General features: G+C 40.6%; 1 protein-coding gene across 1 annotated transcript in view; it reads right to left on the bottom strand.

Annotated features, from left to right (window-relative positions):
- The window catches only part of arrdc1b (arrestin domain containing 1b), a 37,371-nt gene that overhangs the window by 17,893 nt on the left and 1,929 nt on the right, over positions 1 to 17,549 (bottom strand). The window contains exon 2 of the mRNA XM_020636011.3: positions 415 to 525. Within this exon, the coding sequence (XP_020491667.1) occupies positions 415 to 525 (111 nt within the window). The remainder of the gene's footprint in view (positions 1 to 414; positions 526 to 17,549) is intronic.

Raw genomic sequence — 17,549 nt, 5'->3', positions numbered from 1 at the left:
ATGCTCAGTTTTGGATTCTTTTGTGAGTGTTTTCTTACCTTAAGGCAAGTCAGTTAGACTGAATTTAAATTTCTATCTTACTGTCAAGGAAATCAGTGGCCTTTAAGCATTATAGTAAGTATGCACCAAATATACACAATAACTATAAATATGTGTGAATCTTGTTTTACAGCATATACATTTAAAACCTGTAACCCCCAAATGTAGTTTGTTAATACAGAAAGGATTTTCAAATTGTACTTTTTATGTTAAGAACTGTAAATCAAGTAAAAACTTTCTGGATTAGAGGCCTGTTAGTTTGAGTTTGTTCAGCTTGTGTACAAAACTGCCTGAGAGTTAAAGCCTGTTAAGGACTCAATAAATGCAACCGCACGTTGAAGCAGCAGGAAAGCTTCAAGCTTCTGATGTCTTTACCTTTGTCAGCAACCGACAGTGTGCTGTTGAAGTACTGCTCCTCCAGAGTCCATGAGTTGTCGTTCACTTTGTTGGAGATCCCACACGAGCCCTGACAGTTCACCTTGATGGCTGCAACAAGAGGAGAGAAAAAAATAGAGAGAGTCAATGGACTGTCTGAAAACAAACAATCCTTTACATGTTAACTGGCATTTTTACAAGAGGAGGAAACACCAAGTGGAAACATGTCTGTGATGCAGTTATTCTGAATATTGTGTCAAATGTTCTTCATTATGGTTTTGGACTTTTCCATACATATCAGAACCGTCCTTTGTTGTTTCTTAGTAGTAGTCTAATGTACCTGCAGTCAATCAGTGGTGACACCATAGTATGAAACCAACCACGGGCACACAATGTACAGATGAGCATTAGAATAGCTCACTCAAAGGGGAGCCTAAGTTAATGATTAGAGGCCTTTAGTGCTGGTCATGTTTATCCTGCTGCACTCTCACAGCACATCACTTGCTGTGGGAAAAGGAGTAGAGGGCTGGCAGGAGATGCTCCGGGTAAATTCCGAGTTAAATATATGGCTGTTTGTGTTCAAACATACAGCTCCTCCTGGAGTATCAGGAGTTTTTCCAGGAGTTTTCTGCAAGTGTGAAAGCTCTATGGGATAGAGGGAGAGGGAGATGCAGGAAGAAGGATAGGCCAAACAGAGCAGCAGCAGCAACAACAACAACAACAACAACAAGGAATAAGACAGATTTATTGCTGCGAGGTCAGTAATAATGATGAAACAGGGAGGACTGATTGTGTTCAGTAGAGGTTGAAGTTGAGCATCTCTGTTGTCATATTTCTGCTAAAAACAATAGTTCATGTTTTTACTGGTTGTTATATAACTTCACTTTAAAATCCTTCCTGCCAAGAGAGGTAAGCGAGAGATGACTGTTTTCAATTTTGCTGCAAGTAGATAAGGTTAACGCAAAACCATTGAAGTTATGCAACGTGTCTTTCTAGGCCCTCTGTTCTGGGGAAATCAAATGATGTTATCATCAGCTTATTCTTAAATAAAAGATTAGGAAGATACAGTCGAGACATCCAAAGTTCACAATCTGATGCTCTTTACGTTCTATGACAGACATCAGCAGTCTACCAACAAGGACAGAAACACAGCCTCATCTCCTCTCCATCCTCTTGTCTCTCTGTCGATCTGTCTGTGAGGAAATGAAAACCCTTTGATAATAAACGTATACAAACACACACACACACACATCAGCTAAACAGTGACAGAAGCCAGAGGATTAAACAGACCCATCCTCAGCATTATCTCAGTGTCCTGATAAACACACAACAGTCAGATAAGCTAAGTATCGTTCTAAATGATCATTCGGCTGACCCAGTGTGACTCGCCAGTGTCTGCGCTTCGGTCTTTACTATCAAGTATGAAAATTGCAATTATCTTTTGTTTGTTTTTTTTACCAGGAAAAATGTAATGGAAATATTGTATGAGTTGAGTTGATGTTTCCTCAAGACAAACAGCTAAAAATCAACACTGATTGAAATCATCAGTCAAAGTCAAGTTTATTCTCCGAGCTCTCTCTCCCTGATATCCAACTCTAACCACAATCCTGTCTCTCTAATAATGGCATTAAAAGCACCCGCCCCCTCCAGAACTTCACCTTTGAAAAAACTAAATACTGTATATTCCTGTTGTCGTCAAATTATCCAACCCTGCAGGAAGAATGGTTTTGATACACAAAGCTACTGAAATCATTTGGTAACTACTCCATAAACCGTTTAGTTTGAGAAGTCCAAGCAAGGTCAAAAATCCAACACAACAAGTTCTGATTTCAAAATATATCCCTCCACTGTCTGTGCTGGCAAATCACAGGCTCTCAAACATGCAGGATCCTGTGCTGGCATTACAGAACACACACACACACACACACACACACACACACACACACACACACACACACACACACACACACACACACACACACACACACACACACACACACACACACACACACACACACACACACACACACACACACACACACACACACACACACACACACACACACACACACACACACACACACACACACACACTCATGGTGGCAGATGGCTGCGCTCTCCACACCGGCAGGACTGCTGGCACAGTTTGGAGTAAGAGGGAGGGACCTCTGCAGCCGGTAAAAACAAAGACCAGGACCACAACACTGAACGGTGTCCTTCAGTCATGCAGACTAACGTCCACTTATTTGGTCATTAATCAAACCCCGCAAAATCTGCTCCTCCAGCCATCTGTCTCATTCATGGATTACAATAATACCTTTATTCTCCACATTAACGCACCCTGTTAGCTTTCTGGAGTCATTGCACACCACAGAAGCAACAACAGAAGTGTAAAATACACAAATATTACAAAAACATGTGCCATTACTGCAAAAAAAAGAAACTGTTTACAGCTGTGGAAATATAAAGCGCTCAGCCAATGAAAAGTCAGCTCATGGGTAATCTGTTAATATCCCCAGCAGCAGCAGCAGGACAAGTGACTGAAGCAGAGCTGACTGGTGAATAGTTGTGTCACTGGGTGTGATGGCAGATAGACTGTCTGACTGCAACTCAGTAATGAGCTGGACACATGGAGCCAGATGGACCACAAACAGAACAGTAATGATGTGTTTTATTATGAGACCCACATCCACACATCAAGATGATGATACAGATACCATGAGGGAAATAGAGGCTGAAACCCTCAAATTAACCTTCAGTCTTCTAGACCTTGTCGGAGTATAACCTTGAGAGAGTTTAACATTTTTTGCAGCGGTCATCTCCATTCTTAATTATGTGTGAATTATGAAGGCTTTCCTCTTTAACTGCTCAATTGATTCAAATTCGGCCATTTCCTGTTAAATTAATACTGTAGGACAATATGAAATATGACATACATGATACATGAAACATCAGTAGCTTATGAACAAGTGGCAGCCTCCAATGATGAAAAATGAAGCCAATGTGCAAAGTCCTAAAAACTGCAGTTCCTCAAGTGTCTACTTGAGGCTCGCCGCAAAAACCCTGGAAGTTCCATTAAGAATGGTAAATGGACTTGAGTTTGTCAAGCACTTCTTAGTCTTCTGACTTCTCAAAGTGCTTGTTCACCTCATGTTACACCTGTAAAGTGACCATCAGTATTAACTAATCCCATTCATGCACATTCATAGACATCGGACATGTGGCTGCAGGAGCTGGAGATCGAACCCCCAACTTTCCGGTTGAGAGAGGTCCGACTCTACCAACTGAGCCACAGCCACCCCACGTATTACAATATATTAAGACCCATGTTAATATGACAGCAGAATTAAACATGTACAGTACAGCCTGGTGAAAAGTTGGTCCAGATCTAAATAGATCCCATATTTACAGGGACACACTGTACAGGGAGGATTTAAAAAAAAATAACTCATCCATTATTATTTTATCATATCATCATAATTAGGGGTGTGGCTGATTTGACAACAGATGAGTAAGTTCTAGCCGTTTTCAAGGAGGCTGAAAGACAAGAAAGACCCCCCTCAGCTCTGCCTCTTTGTCTTTGCTCCAGGTTTTTACTCATGATGGTTGTCCAGGAAATGTTTTGAAATGTTCTCAATCTATTTCCTAATAAATTTGAGGAGAGAGTCCTTTAGATTTTCAGTTTTCTGATTTCTAAAAAGTACAGATCAAGTAAGTCCTCACAGAAGAAGACAGAAATCCTGCAGCACAACTCAACTCCCAACATGCATTTAGGTTTTGTGCAGTTGCCAGTCCCTGACTTGTCTACTCCACAGCAGCAGCTAGAGATCACACCTTGTTACAGCCAGCACAGGAATCTACGCCAGAGGCTAGCTCTGTGCAGCATGAGCCCCAGCCTGAGGGAGACAGACACTCGGTAGTAAGAGGGAAGCCAGCAGCAGAGCACACTCTGACTCAGCAGCTGCCTGGATTTGTTGCCAACATACTGGAGTCTGTCCAGGCCCTCTCAACGGTTCAATGAGGCAGTCTGTAGGCGGACATGATCCTGGTGTTACTACTCATTAGATTTTTTACAAATCAGACCATGTGGGCAGACAGATCCAGGAAAGAAAGTGAAATCGATGGTGTCTCCTGATCTGGCTGCTTCGATACAACTGCAGAGTTTTATTGCATCAATAGGTTGTCTAATGTGGGTTAGAGCAGGGTGTTTGGTGGGCCAGGGAGGATGCGGGTGGGTGTCAGAGCAGTGTGGTACCTGGTTGAGTCAGGGGTTAGCTTGAGGTTATTATCTGTTTTATTCAGCTGTGCATCTCTTCTATCCTGTTCTTATGCAGTTGGGTGGCAGAACATCTCACACGGGGTTGCTATAGAGTCAAACATGTGATGAGAACTCACTTCAACCTCGTCCCTTCTTTATGTCCATTACCTAAGACTGCCATGCAACCTTTTTATGTATGTCTGCCCTAATGTTTCCTCCTTGAATCTCCTGTCTCTCTTCAGCTGTCCTATCAATGAAAGGCAGAAACCTAAACAAACAAAAGAAACAACTAACTTCCACTTGCCCTGTGGATGGGTGTGGATCTTATTATTGTGCATCTTTATCTGCTCATATGTCGTAAAAACAAGAAAAGATATGGTGTTTTACGTTTGTCAAAAAATGTTGTTTCTCCAGTGACAGCTATCTTTAACTGCAATCGTGTGCTCACTGTGACCTGTCAACCAATCAGAAGTGAGTTCTCTGTTGTGTCCGTTCTTTGCCTACAAGAATGTCTTTGGGGCATTGTTTGGGGAAGTCATTTCAACTTTTCCATTCAACCTCTCCCCGCAGAGGAATTTTGTCCTTCAGGGCAGACTTCCCTGAGATGCAGTGTCAGTTATGCAGTACTGTTCTTTTCTGACTTTCCAAAACAAAGTGCTTAATGCTATAAAGAAAGATGTGCTGCACAGTGGCATGAAACATCAATACCAAACATCTAGTGAGAAAGATGACTCAAAAAACAACGGCTTTACTTTCCTGGGAAGAAAAAGAACCGTGTCTGTGAGATAAAACCAGTCACTCCGAGCTTGCTGCCAGTTGCATCAGTTCATGGGAAAGTGAGTCAGCTGGGGGGGGGGAGGTTGTAGCAGCCGGCAGGGAGGCTGGGGCTGATGATGACGGTTCCTTATTTACAATGATTACACTGAGTCCAGTTTCAGCTGACCGCTGGAAGCACAAAGGAGCCTCAGTGAGCTGGTTTCAAGGTCTGAACTTTATGAGAACAAAGCAGAGAAACCCCTCAACTTCTCCACCAGAACAACGACCACTTGGATTTCACCCTCATGGGCCCCAGGAGTGTGAATGAGATTTAGAGAATTGAATTGATTTAATGAATCAAAATTCAGCACATGCACTAAAAGGCTCCTCAGACGTCATGTAACATTCCAGTATAACAATAAGGAAGTGGAACTCCTCATGCAGTCTCTGCCTGTTTGAATATTAGAACACTCGTATTCCAATAAAGCTTCAAAACAAAAACACCTACATGTAGAGGATACCACATTTCAAACTAGGGTATCAGGTATCAGGTAATATAAAGTTTAATAATGAGTGTGCTTAAAGCTTAAACTCTTTGACAGATTAGGATGACCACTACTGTACTTCTCATTTATTTATGATGTTTCACATTCGGAGCATTGGTCATGATTTAGTCACCTAACAGTCTCTTTAAGCCATATTGTTACTAGTCATAATAACACACCAATGACATTCATTCGTTGAGGAGTCAAGGAAAAATTGAATTTCCAGCACTGAAAAATAAATGTATAAATATCACTGTACTAAAGATACGATTTTAACAATAAGGCATAATAAGCCTTTAAACTGGATTTAAAGGGTAATTCACCTGTTAATTACAATGCTTAGGGCCAAGTTGATTCTGCATGTGTCAATAAACCAGCAACAAGTCTCAACATCAATTTCCTTTCCCCTGTGTATACAATTTCAGACTGTTTCTCTAGGTCGATGAAATTGCCTTTAGCCTGGCACACTATCTGACTATCTGAGTAACTCTGTGAAAACAGATGCTTTATTGACTCAGTGCCACTGTAACACATAACACATAATATGGCCTTCTTCAAACCTGTATAACTAAACCTGGGCTTATCTGGATACTTATCTGGACTATGCTGCTACATGAGTGTGTTACCAACAACAAGGCCATACTCCTTAAAAGGAAGGCTCAGCCTGCGGAACAAAGGACAGGGGTCAAACAGATGCTTAGACAACAGAGAAGGTGCAGTTCCTGGATGGAGTTAAGGGCTTTTTCTTTTTTTCTGCAACCAGCCGCAATTCTTATTTTTGGTCATTTATGCAGCCTGAATGAATACATCTAAATTAAGGTGATATTCAAGCCTCACTGGTTAAGCTTTGAAGGACAAATCACCCTGTGCTTGCATTATTCATGTGGAAACACCAATGCCTATATGGATATTTATTTTTTTACGTCTCTGCAAGACTCATTTTGAGAGCAAGGTCAGAGCCTCGACCGTAAAGATCTTTTCTAGAAGAATCTGAAGTTAATGTATTTTCTCTTGTCCCATCTATTTCCATATCAATGAGGGAGGTGGGCCTCTATTCCCTGAAGATGTAAGAACAAAAATGTTCATTTCATTTCACCTCGCCTCAGCACAGACCAGTAATCCAATGCTACACTTACTACCTTCATTAAATCTTTAAGCGCTGCAAACAATTAGTCCCTCTCACTTTTCCATCATCTCCCTCCCTCGCCTCGTCTCTAATGCCTCTCAAAGAGACATGTCAAACACGGACACCTGATCTTATGATCTATCGCTCCTGACTGTAAGGGAATCCCCCCCGCAGTAGAACAGAGCGGTGGCTGTTCGTTCAGACATGTCTGAGCTACCTCTCTCTGGGAGATCTGTAACAGCATTTAGAGCTGATTCAGTAAAGGGAAGTTCAAATGAATGCACAGCTTCATGCCCTCTATTTGAGCTTTTCAACCGTACAGTATCAGGAACTAAAAAGTCACAAGAAGACACTCAGCCATTTAACCTCCTGTTGGTGCTGTTCTGTTTGTTTTTCCACCAAATCCCAAGAACCATGTAACTCAGATCATCAATCAACAGTTCAAACTGATTATTGCATGACCACCATAAAGTTACATAATGCTATGCAGTGTTTCCCCTAGGTTTACAGCTTTGGGGGGGGGGGGGGGGGGTGCGGGTGGACACACGCCGATACAAACACGTGAAGGAATCTTGGTGTTCATGTGTTATGACAGATGTCCTTTTCTATTGGAAAGGTATCCTTAAATGACTTCTTTCCCTGATTTCCGACTCTATCCACTATCCTATCTCTACAATAAAGGCACAAAAAGCCCCCCCCCCAAAAAAAAATATCCATCTATATATATATATATTTATTTATTTATTTATTTTCATACAATCGGTATGACATAGACTGTATAATGTAGAGATGGGTTAAGCAAATTTAGAGTTTAACATTTGGAATTAATTTAATCTTTATAAGAACATGACAAATACAAATGCCTTCGTAGTTCTTCACTGCATGCTGTGTTTTTGTAACAGGGATTTGATTCCTATGTGACGGTTTAGCTGTCCCTGTATCAACCCAACTGAGCAGATTCTGGAGTCAAAGGTCTCTCACCACCATCATAAAAACACCAAATATTGTAATATCAAATGAAAGACTGGTCTGCACCCCCTTGAATGTAGTCTCATTAAGTCAAAGAATCTCTGACAGGGTCCATGTCAAACTAGTTCTCATCACTTCTTTGCAGTACAGTTATTAATTTCACACTCTGCTCACATTCTACCGTGGACCAAACAACACACTCCTTTACAAAAGTGAAAGACAAGCTTTGGACACTTCAGCCAGTTTATGGAGTGTGTTGCATGCACACTCCACACCCATCCGTGTTTATGCATGCATGTGTAAGAGGCTTATCCCTGCACAAGTTACATCATAAAACAACCAGCAGTCATGTAATCCCTTCACTGCACAGTAACTCGCACGTTACCCATCATGCCACAGAAATACTAAATTCAGACAGATGTCTTGACCTGAGGAGACACACACTTAGTTTGTGTTCAGTCTTACAAGACAACAAAGCATTTACATTTTGTCGCACGACCATAACATTTTTTTTTTTTTTTGACATGTAAAAGGCTTAAAAAGTTCATAATCACTTTCTCATTTCCTCTCCACCCGCTCAGGATCACTTTTGATCAAAGTTCTACAATAAAGCTGACTTCTCATGTGTTGCAATCAGCGATGTCCTCGGTTGACCTGATCTCATTCTGCTGATGTCAGATGAACAATGTTCATCTTAGAAACATAAAATCTAATATTTTAGGATCAAGATGTTCAAAGACACTCAGCAAAAAAATCTGCAACAAAAATAAACAGTAGCTGAAAGTGGGTGTAGTTAAAGTTTTGTCTTCTTATTCATGACAGTCAAGGCCAGCAGAATGTTCAGTTATGAATCACAGACCAACGTTTAGTGAGAGGTCAACAACTCTCTTCTTCTGCTGTTTTATTTTCTACATTATTAATCATCTAGTTTCATATGATCACTACTTGACTACAGTTTTTCCTACAGCTCACTTTTATTATTTCTTGACTCACAGTAATTATTGTAATATTAGAGACATATTTTCTCTGTTCTGACCTATAGTCATTTGGTCCGATGTTGTGATTAGTCTTACAGTATCAGCTTGAAACTGACAGCTCATCATAACTATCCACAATATGACAGAATGAGGACCAGAAAGTAAGCCTTATTGGAAGCTGTGGTATTACCTGAATAAACATTTTCCAATTGAGTTCAGGTCTCAATGACAGCTTTTGAGTTTTCTTAAAAAAAGGCATGATGTTTATTTGTTAATTGTGTTTTCAGGTCTGATAAAGCAGGTTTTTTTTTAATAAGGTGTGGCTACATGTGACATCTGACACAGGATAGATGTTTAAAAATATGCATCAACATGTTTCTCATTATGGTTTCTGTTGGCTTCATGTAACAAAAATGACAAACTCAAGGCTTGAACTTTCTTCATGAGCTTAACTTTGAAAAGGTGAGCTTTGACAGGTGTTGCGGCTGATCTTTTAAAGGCTGACAGTGTGTAATGGACACACACACACACACACACACACACACACGGGTTTTGTCATGAGTGACCTTCCTGAGTTAAAGCAAAGTAGGTTCAATGACAACAGCTGCTGACGGCCTGAGGCCTGAAGGAAACTATGTCAGGACAACAGACCTGAAACCAACATCAGACCTGAAACCAGAAGCAAAAAGAGCCCGTGCTAAACTGGGAATATTTAGTCAGTAAATCAAGTGTGGGAAAACCACTGCATCTCTCTTTTTATAGAGGACAGATTTTTGATTTGTGATCAGGGACAAAGCATATAAATGACATTTATTTGACATGACTTTGTTACATTGCGCTGTTAATTTATGTCTATTTGTGTTAAGTTCATGTGGGACAAAAAACAAAAAAAGAGTCCAACTCCATGTATGTGTTTACATGAATGGCCAATAAAGCTGATTCCTGTAAAACACAAAGTCGTGACAGTAGTAAATGCTCCAAATATATATGTTTCTACAATAAGCAACACTATCACTGTGCATGATTCAAAACAACTTCAACCTCACAGCACATGGTGTCTCTTACTAAATATTCAAGGTGATTAGTTTCTGAAATGTAGTATCTAAAATTGGAAATACAGTCATAGTTGGTAAGGTCATCTGTTCCTGAGTTGCAGTATCGATTAATGGCTTGACATTTTTTTTTTTTTTTGCAAAGATAAAAATGCTTTACTCAAGTTCAACTTTCATTTTCTTGATCCTGAAACCTCAGTCAACTAAAATGTGTTCATTATTGAAAAAGCCCCTTCCTAGAAAAAAAAATGACAAAAACAAAAACAAAACAGTCAACACTGTTGTGTTTTGGCACAGACAACATCCTAAAATCCAACATAAACACAGAAAAGCTGCTTATTCTCATATTTGACAAAGGTAGAGGAAACTGAATAATTATAACAGACAGGGAAGTGCTGTTCATTCTCATCTTTGGATTCCTATCAACCTCTCCTGTGAGCCAACCAGACAACTTTCAAACCACCAACTTTCTACTGAGACAGCAGATGGGAAACAGAACTAGCCAATGCATGCATGTGTGTGTTACTTGCAAAGGTACAGGTAATGGAATAATTTACAACTACGTCAAGAGGCAAGCTTTGTTCAGAAATGTCGACAAGGGGAGGAGAAGTTGATAGAATATACACAGCAGGGTGAAGTTGAAGTGGTGGATAGATGGAATGATGATTGATACTTTTTGTTTCCTCACATGAGCTGGAACAAAGAAAAACACACACACACACACACGTTCCCATTTAAATATAGGCCATAAAAGATATAATCTGTTTTCTTTGCAGAGAGTTATACAGCATGGTTTCTCATGCCACATCCACCAAAACCACAGACCTCTTCAGCACCTCTGCACATCCTGCAGCCCTGCAGAAAAACAAGATTTCTAGTCCTCCACAGCCTAGATTTTTAAGTTTATCTTTGGTATTATGTGACTGCTATTTAAAATGGTTGGTTTGGATCCATCACACTGAAACCGAAAAAGAAAAAAAACATCTTACCTAACCAGGCAGGGATAGGCAAGCCTGATCTAATGACAGTATATGCAAAGAGTCTGGCTACTTTGAAGGAGAAATGCTAGGCGTGTCCTGGTCTCATGAAGATTGTTTTATTCTTAAACCAAAAGATGCATTTCTGTCAGGATGCTGTGAATATTATAAAACAATTTGCATAACAGATAGAATGTCTGTTCAGCCAAAAAACAAACGCTTTTAATGCATTTGGAGGTATTTTGAAGATGAACAATTATCCCAAAGGATAACGATGCAGCAACATCATAAGACCCCAAAATGTGTAGAAATAAGACCCAAGTTTATTCATTCACTATGTGGGACATTAAAAGCACATGATACGTAACATTTCTTACAAACATGAACTAACTTGTTATCTCAAAGCAGACAAGTGTTCTATCTTTAGTTTCTCTGTTTGCAGTAATCAGGGTCTTTTTTTCCCTCTTCCACAGAGACGTCTGCAAACTCATTCGACACAGCACAGGAAGTGGGACAGCTTTTTCCAGAAAGGAAGAGGAGGGAGTGATCAGGGGTGTGTCTGTGTCTGTTTATCAGGCGGAGGGAGGGAGACAGAATCCTCTTATATTAGACCTAAATAACCAGCAGTGCAGGGTTTAGGATGCGTGTTGGTTATAGAGGTCAAAGGAAAGTTATTATTAACATGACGAAGACCACGGGGAGAGAGAGAGAGAGCAGCTGGTGCAAAGACAACACAGTAAGGTCTGACAACACAGTATCCCATCTCTGGATACAGGAATGAGGGCGTACATGTTGGTCTTTGCCACCCGCCCACAGAGAAGGGCAGCATGGAGGATGGAGTCACTCTGACTCACTGAGTGATCGTGTGTCACATTTCTCATTGCAGGACAAAGATAGCCAATCAGAAGGATTAAAACTCCCTTTTTCTTTGGTTCATTTATGCATTACGAGCCAGTGAAAACAAACAATGCCACACAAGGAGAGGAAACAAAGACTTCACAAAGACACACACACACACACACACACACACACACACACACACACACACACACACACACACACACACACACACACACACACACACACACACACAAATCCCATTAAGCAGAAAGTCTCTCTTTCTCCCTCTGTCCCATCTTCAAGGCCAAACACAGTCGCAGCAGAGGCCTGTTCAACATAAGTCTGGTCCTACTCTTTTTTTCTTTCTATTTATGCCAAATGATGCCTCGTGCTTGCTCCTGGTGGATTCACTGTGGTTCTCTTTAAATAATATAACAAGGAGTACAGTCTAGTCCTGCTCGTTTTTTTAAGTGTCTTGATATAACATGTGTTGTTCTTTTTGTGCTGATTGAAATACAATTTGATTGAAATATTTCATTCTGGTCACTATTATTTATTAAATCTCTGATGTGGAAGAATCAGTGCCGGGCTACATATCAAGTTTTTAAGATCCATCCATCTGTTATCTAAAACGCTTTTCCCGTTCAGGGGGCTGGAGACGATCCCAGCTGTTATTGGGCGAGAGGCGGGGGTTACACCCTGGACTGTTGGCCAGCCAATCACAGGACAAGCTTTTTAAGGTATACTGATGTATTTTCAAACAAGATGTAGGCTAAGACAAATTAGTTTTAGTTGTGTTAAAATTACATTATCAGCACAACCAGTGATTTCTCCTCTTAGTGCCGTACCCTCTTCACTCTGCTCCGCCTCTCTCTCTCTCTCTCTCTCTCTCTGAGCACAACTCAAAAAAATGCCTGCCACACACACACAGCAGGATGTTTTTTGTTATGCTGGAAAGGAACATTTGTAATTTATTTAATGAGCATTTTATGTAATACATTAAATATTTTCATTACGGGTAGTTTATTTTTCATGTACATGTTGACATCGTGCGACATTAGGAATTTGGCCGATGTGGATGAACTGAGTTTTTGTTATTTCTTTACAGAAAATAAAAACAAGATATATATTGTGTAAAACAATATCAAGATATGACTTTTGGTCCATATTGCCTAGCCCTAGTGTAGTAAGCATGACTCCTCTGGATGTGTCAGCCTCCTGGTCTCAGTGCAGCTCATCTGTTTTCTCAGACAGATCTCTTATCAGTCACCCTCAGGGCACTGACGTCATCATTTACTCAGGCCCCAGAGTCTAGACACTCACACAGAAACCCGGCCTGCAGGGAAGCCTTCATGAGCCAGGAGGAACAGATACTCATAAACTGCAGGTATTGATCTTTTGCTGGGTCCATTTCAGCTCAGTTTCTCCTTCAGCTGATCTCTCTGCCTTAAAGAGATCAACTGAAGTCACAGATGATCATCCATGACCTGCTACATCAGCAACAACCCAAAAAAATGCATGTCTCACGTGACTCGTCCTTGACTCATCCAGCATCTCCTCCATCATCTCCTGCGTCTCTGCTGCAGAGACAGACATCCCTCCAAATGAGTACCCAGTTCTGGTGGAACTAGATGAGACGCAGTCCTTTAAGGGTCACAGAGACACTGGAGTGAAGAACTTTACTGAAGCTACTAAAGGTAATATAATAGGTAATATGTACTTCTTTTCAAATTAGTATGAACCTCAATGTGAGATAGCCCTGGTGGTGTCTCGTGGGGTATTTTCTTACTTTTATGATAAGAAAACTGATCTCCGTAAACAAAGTGGGGAAAGTGCACCTTTAGGATACAGCATAGACAATAGACAGGAAGAGTATGAATGGTGAGATGTGTAACTTTATACCTGAATCTAATAAATCGAGGCTCAGCTATCGTTTCCATTTGAATATCAGTCAGACTCCTCTCCTCGTATGATTCATCATTTTCCAAATAAAATCAGCCTCACAATTGTATTCATCAAAAGACCTTTGCATCACTTGTTTAGCATTCACAGCTTTCAACCCAACACCTCCTTTAACAGAAACTAGCACCTAAAAGTCTGAGTTTTCTTACAATCATTATCTTTCATAAAGTCCATGTCGAAATGATCGCTGCTGTCAGGACAAATTCAGACGTCTACAGAATGGAAATTAATTTAAATAAATTCAAATCCTCTTCCACACACAGGGATGGATAGACGGCTTAGTAATCGACTTGTAGTGTTTTCTTATCTACCTCTTCCTGTTTATTCTGTAGATAATTAGAGTACTCCACACATTACTATTGTCTCACTTCTCCTACATGCTGAACTGCATTTGATGCAGTACTTGTACTCTGCCATGACAACAAGGTTCAGAATCAGAATCAGCTTTATTGGCCAGGAATGCTTCAACACACAAGAAATTTTACTTGCTTTACTTACTGTGCTCTCTTTGTACAAAGGTCTAATATTAAATGTCAACAATAAACACAAAAATAAACAAATAAAAAAAGACTAATATGTACAAGGCTAAATAGGATAATATAGGTTGAAACTAGTCTTATTCGCAAGCTGTGCAAAAAAGCAAGTAAAGTAAATGGTAAATTGAGCATGTAAAGCGCTTTTCTAGTCTTCTGCCTACTCACAGCACTTTTTCACCGCAGGTCACACCTACACATTCACACACTGATGGTAGAGGCTGCTATCTAAAGTTACCATCAGATCCCATTTCATACAAATTCATACGCTGCCGACGAAGCAGCGGGAGAAATTCGGGGTTAATTTTCTTGCCCAAGGACACAGGGACATGTGGCTGCAGGAGCTGGGGATTGAACCCCTGACCTTCCGGTTGACAGAAGGCCAACTCTACCAACTGAGCCACAGCTGCAGCCACAGTCTGAATGATATACGTTTTTGAAAAAGGTCTCTATGCATGCATTTCCCAAACTACTTGTTATACATACAAGATAAAAAGAAATCTCTGGCACAGGTACTGTAGTGTGTGTGTGTGTGTGTGTGTGTGTGTGTGTGTGTGTGTGTGTTTGTACGCAGATGCCTGTGGCCAGCTTCATGTGAACCTGAGGAGACACCTTGCCTTGTTTACATAAAGCTTGGGTTACCACAGATGATGATTGGGTTACAGTGAATGTTTGTGTTTCTGCATAGCTGGAAGCTAAACTGAGATCTCCTCCTATCACCTGAGATACAAAACAACGACACGTCTAAATGTCTCATAGTCCCTCACATGGACAAATAGATTGAAGAATAAAAGGACTACATGTAAGGAGGACGACAGATCAAGTGAAATTTCACTTCACACGATCCACTTTCTGTTTAAGCGAACACTCTCTGCTTTTCACCAGGAGCCTGAAGTAATCTGTCAATACAGGCATGTCCCACATGAGATGAAATTTCCATAAAAGCTGAGACACTGAGTCAAAACAGCAACATCTCCTGTATCAGGTGACTACACTGGACATGCTTTTAGACGCAGGAGGAGACTAAACCAAACAGACAGGCTGGCTGCACCGGCTGCTTCAGATCTATAACTGAGCAGCATCAACGCAGAGGGATCCCCCGCTTCACAGTGAGCGTGTTTTCTGTCAATAACTAACATCAACATCAGAAAAAGAGTGTTTGTAGATGACATAACTTTAGGTGTATTAGTGTTGATAACAGGACTAAAATGAGATGAGGTGTTACAAATGTATGCATTTTTTTATTGTTTTTTCCTTAAAAGTCTTTGCATGAAACAAGAGCTACAAGAGCTATTAAATGGACTTGAGCTTGTATAGCACTTCTCTATTCTGCCGACAACTCAAAGTGATTTTACACCGCAGGTCACACCTACACACTCACACACTGATGGTAGAGGTTTGCTTTGTAAAATAACCATCAGAAGTTACTAATCCCATTCATACACATTCACAGAACGCCGACGAAGCAGCAGGAGCAACTTGGGTTTGAATGTCTTGCACCAAGGACACATCTGCAAGTGGCCTTCCTGACCTTTCCGGTTGAGAGACGACCGGCACTACAAACTGATCCACAGCCGCCCCACCTATAACAATATATTCAACTACTGTTTTCAATTTAGTACAGCTAGCATCACTAAGAAGACAATCATTATATGGAGGGGCACAAACTCCATTCTCCAACATGAAAGTCGACCCCATCAGCAGCACAAAACTTCCTCCTACTGTATGTTTTCAGTCATGCACTACAAACATAGGTTCTACTAATAAATGTTTCAAGGCAGTTACTTTGCACACTGCACATGTAAGTAATGTGTATAAGTGGCTCATTATTCTTTAGCGGCTGTCTTTGTAAGGAAGCTGATCAATAGAAATGCAGTCTAATGGTCTGCATCATCAATAATAGAGAGAGGCTGACTGTTAGGCCTCCACCATATTCAGCATCTAAAATAGCTTTTAACTGTTTATTAATATTCCTGTGTATTTATTTCAGCATGACCTGTACACACTTGACTGAAATTCAACATTATGTGAAGTCACTCTACACAGCAATCCATACAGCTTGGATCAGTATGGCGTCCCAATCTTTGGAATGGATATAAACATTTGAAGCGCACAAACACACTTGACTGTGTCCACTTTGAAAATGTGTCTTGCCCTGCTAAACAAGAGCAGCAGATGATAAATGTAATCTTGCTGCTCAAAATGGGTTATCACTCTTCAGTTTAAAGCTTTGCTGTTGTTTTGATAGGAAAATGGCCCATGGAGTATTCCCACTCTTAATCTGCATCGTTTTAAAGATTCAATAAATGTGGAAATGGGTTTTTCAGATTATTATCTTTGTGACTCACCATTAGACTTAATGAGACGTCCTTAATCAAATAAATGCAGGGAATTAACTTAACTGAGAAATCTATTCTGACAGTCCAGGCAACATGCAACCAACAATTCCTCTTTATTCTCAACCAGAGAAACAAAAACAGGAAAGTCTGACGCTTTCTAACAGAGCAGACAGCCACATCTTTCTCTGCTTCAGAATGATTCAAACCACCTGATTGATGGAATCATCCACAGCCACGGTTGAGAGGGGTGATGTCACCACACACATAATGCAGCCTCTGCATTTACAGTACATCAATGGGCACACTGAAAGCCCGAGATGGAGCCCAAGACTCCTGCACTGGAGTACCGGGTATAGAACTTTGTCAGAGCTGGGAACAAGTCGAGAAGTGTTAAAAGGATGTCGACTAATCAATTGAGTTAAAAAAAGCAAACCCTGTCGTTAAAACAGGTAAAAAGTACTGAATAAAATCCATCTCTCGCTCAGAATCTGTCTTTCTTCAACAAGCTTCAGCATTCCTCAGGGGCTGCAGGCCGAGCTGCTACTATCTTCAGCTCACTATCTGAAGAATTCCTTCATCTGTTAAGAGATACCGATAAAAATGACAGTGAAGTGGCATAAAACATCATGTGAACAGTCAACTGAAAATGTCTTAATGTCAGACTTTTGGAAAATCCTTGAACCCGTGAGGTAAATATGACACCTTTACTGGCTCATTCAGGAGTTTGGTCTGGCACTAAACTAGAAAAAAACCGAAAGAATGGATGAACTGCTTGAGGTCATACATTTGATTGAACTGACA

This window comes from Labrus bergylta, chromosome 17, assembly GCF_963930695.1.
Source record: "Labrus bergylta chromosome 17, fLabBer1.1, whole genome shotgun sequence".
NCBI lineage: Eukaryota > Metazoa > Chordata > Actinopteri > Labriformes > Labridae > Labrus > Labrus bergylta.
Note: the sequence above shows the minus strand (reverse complement) of the source record. Positions and strands in the feature narration are given on the sequence as shown.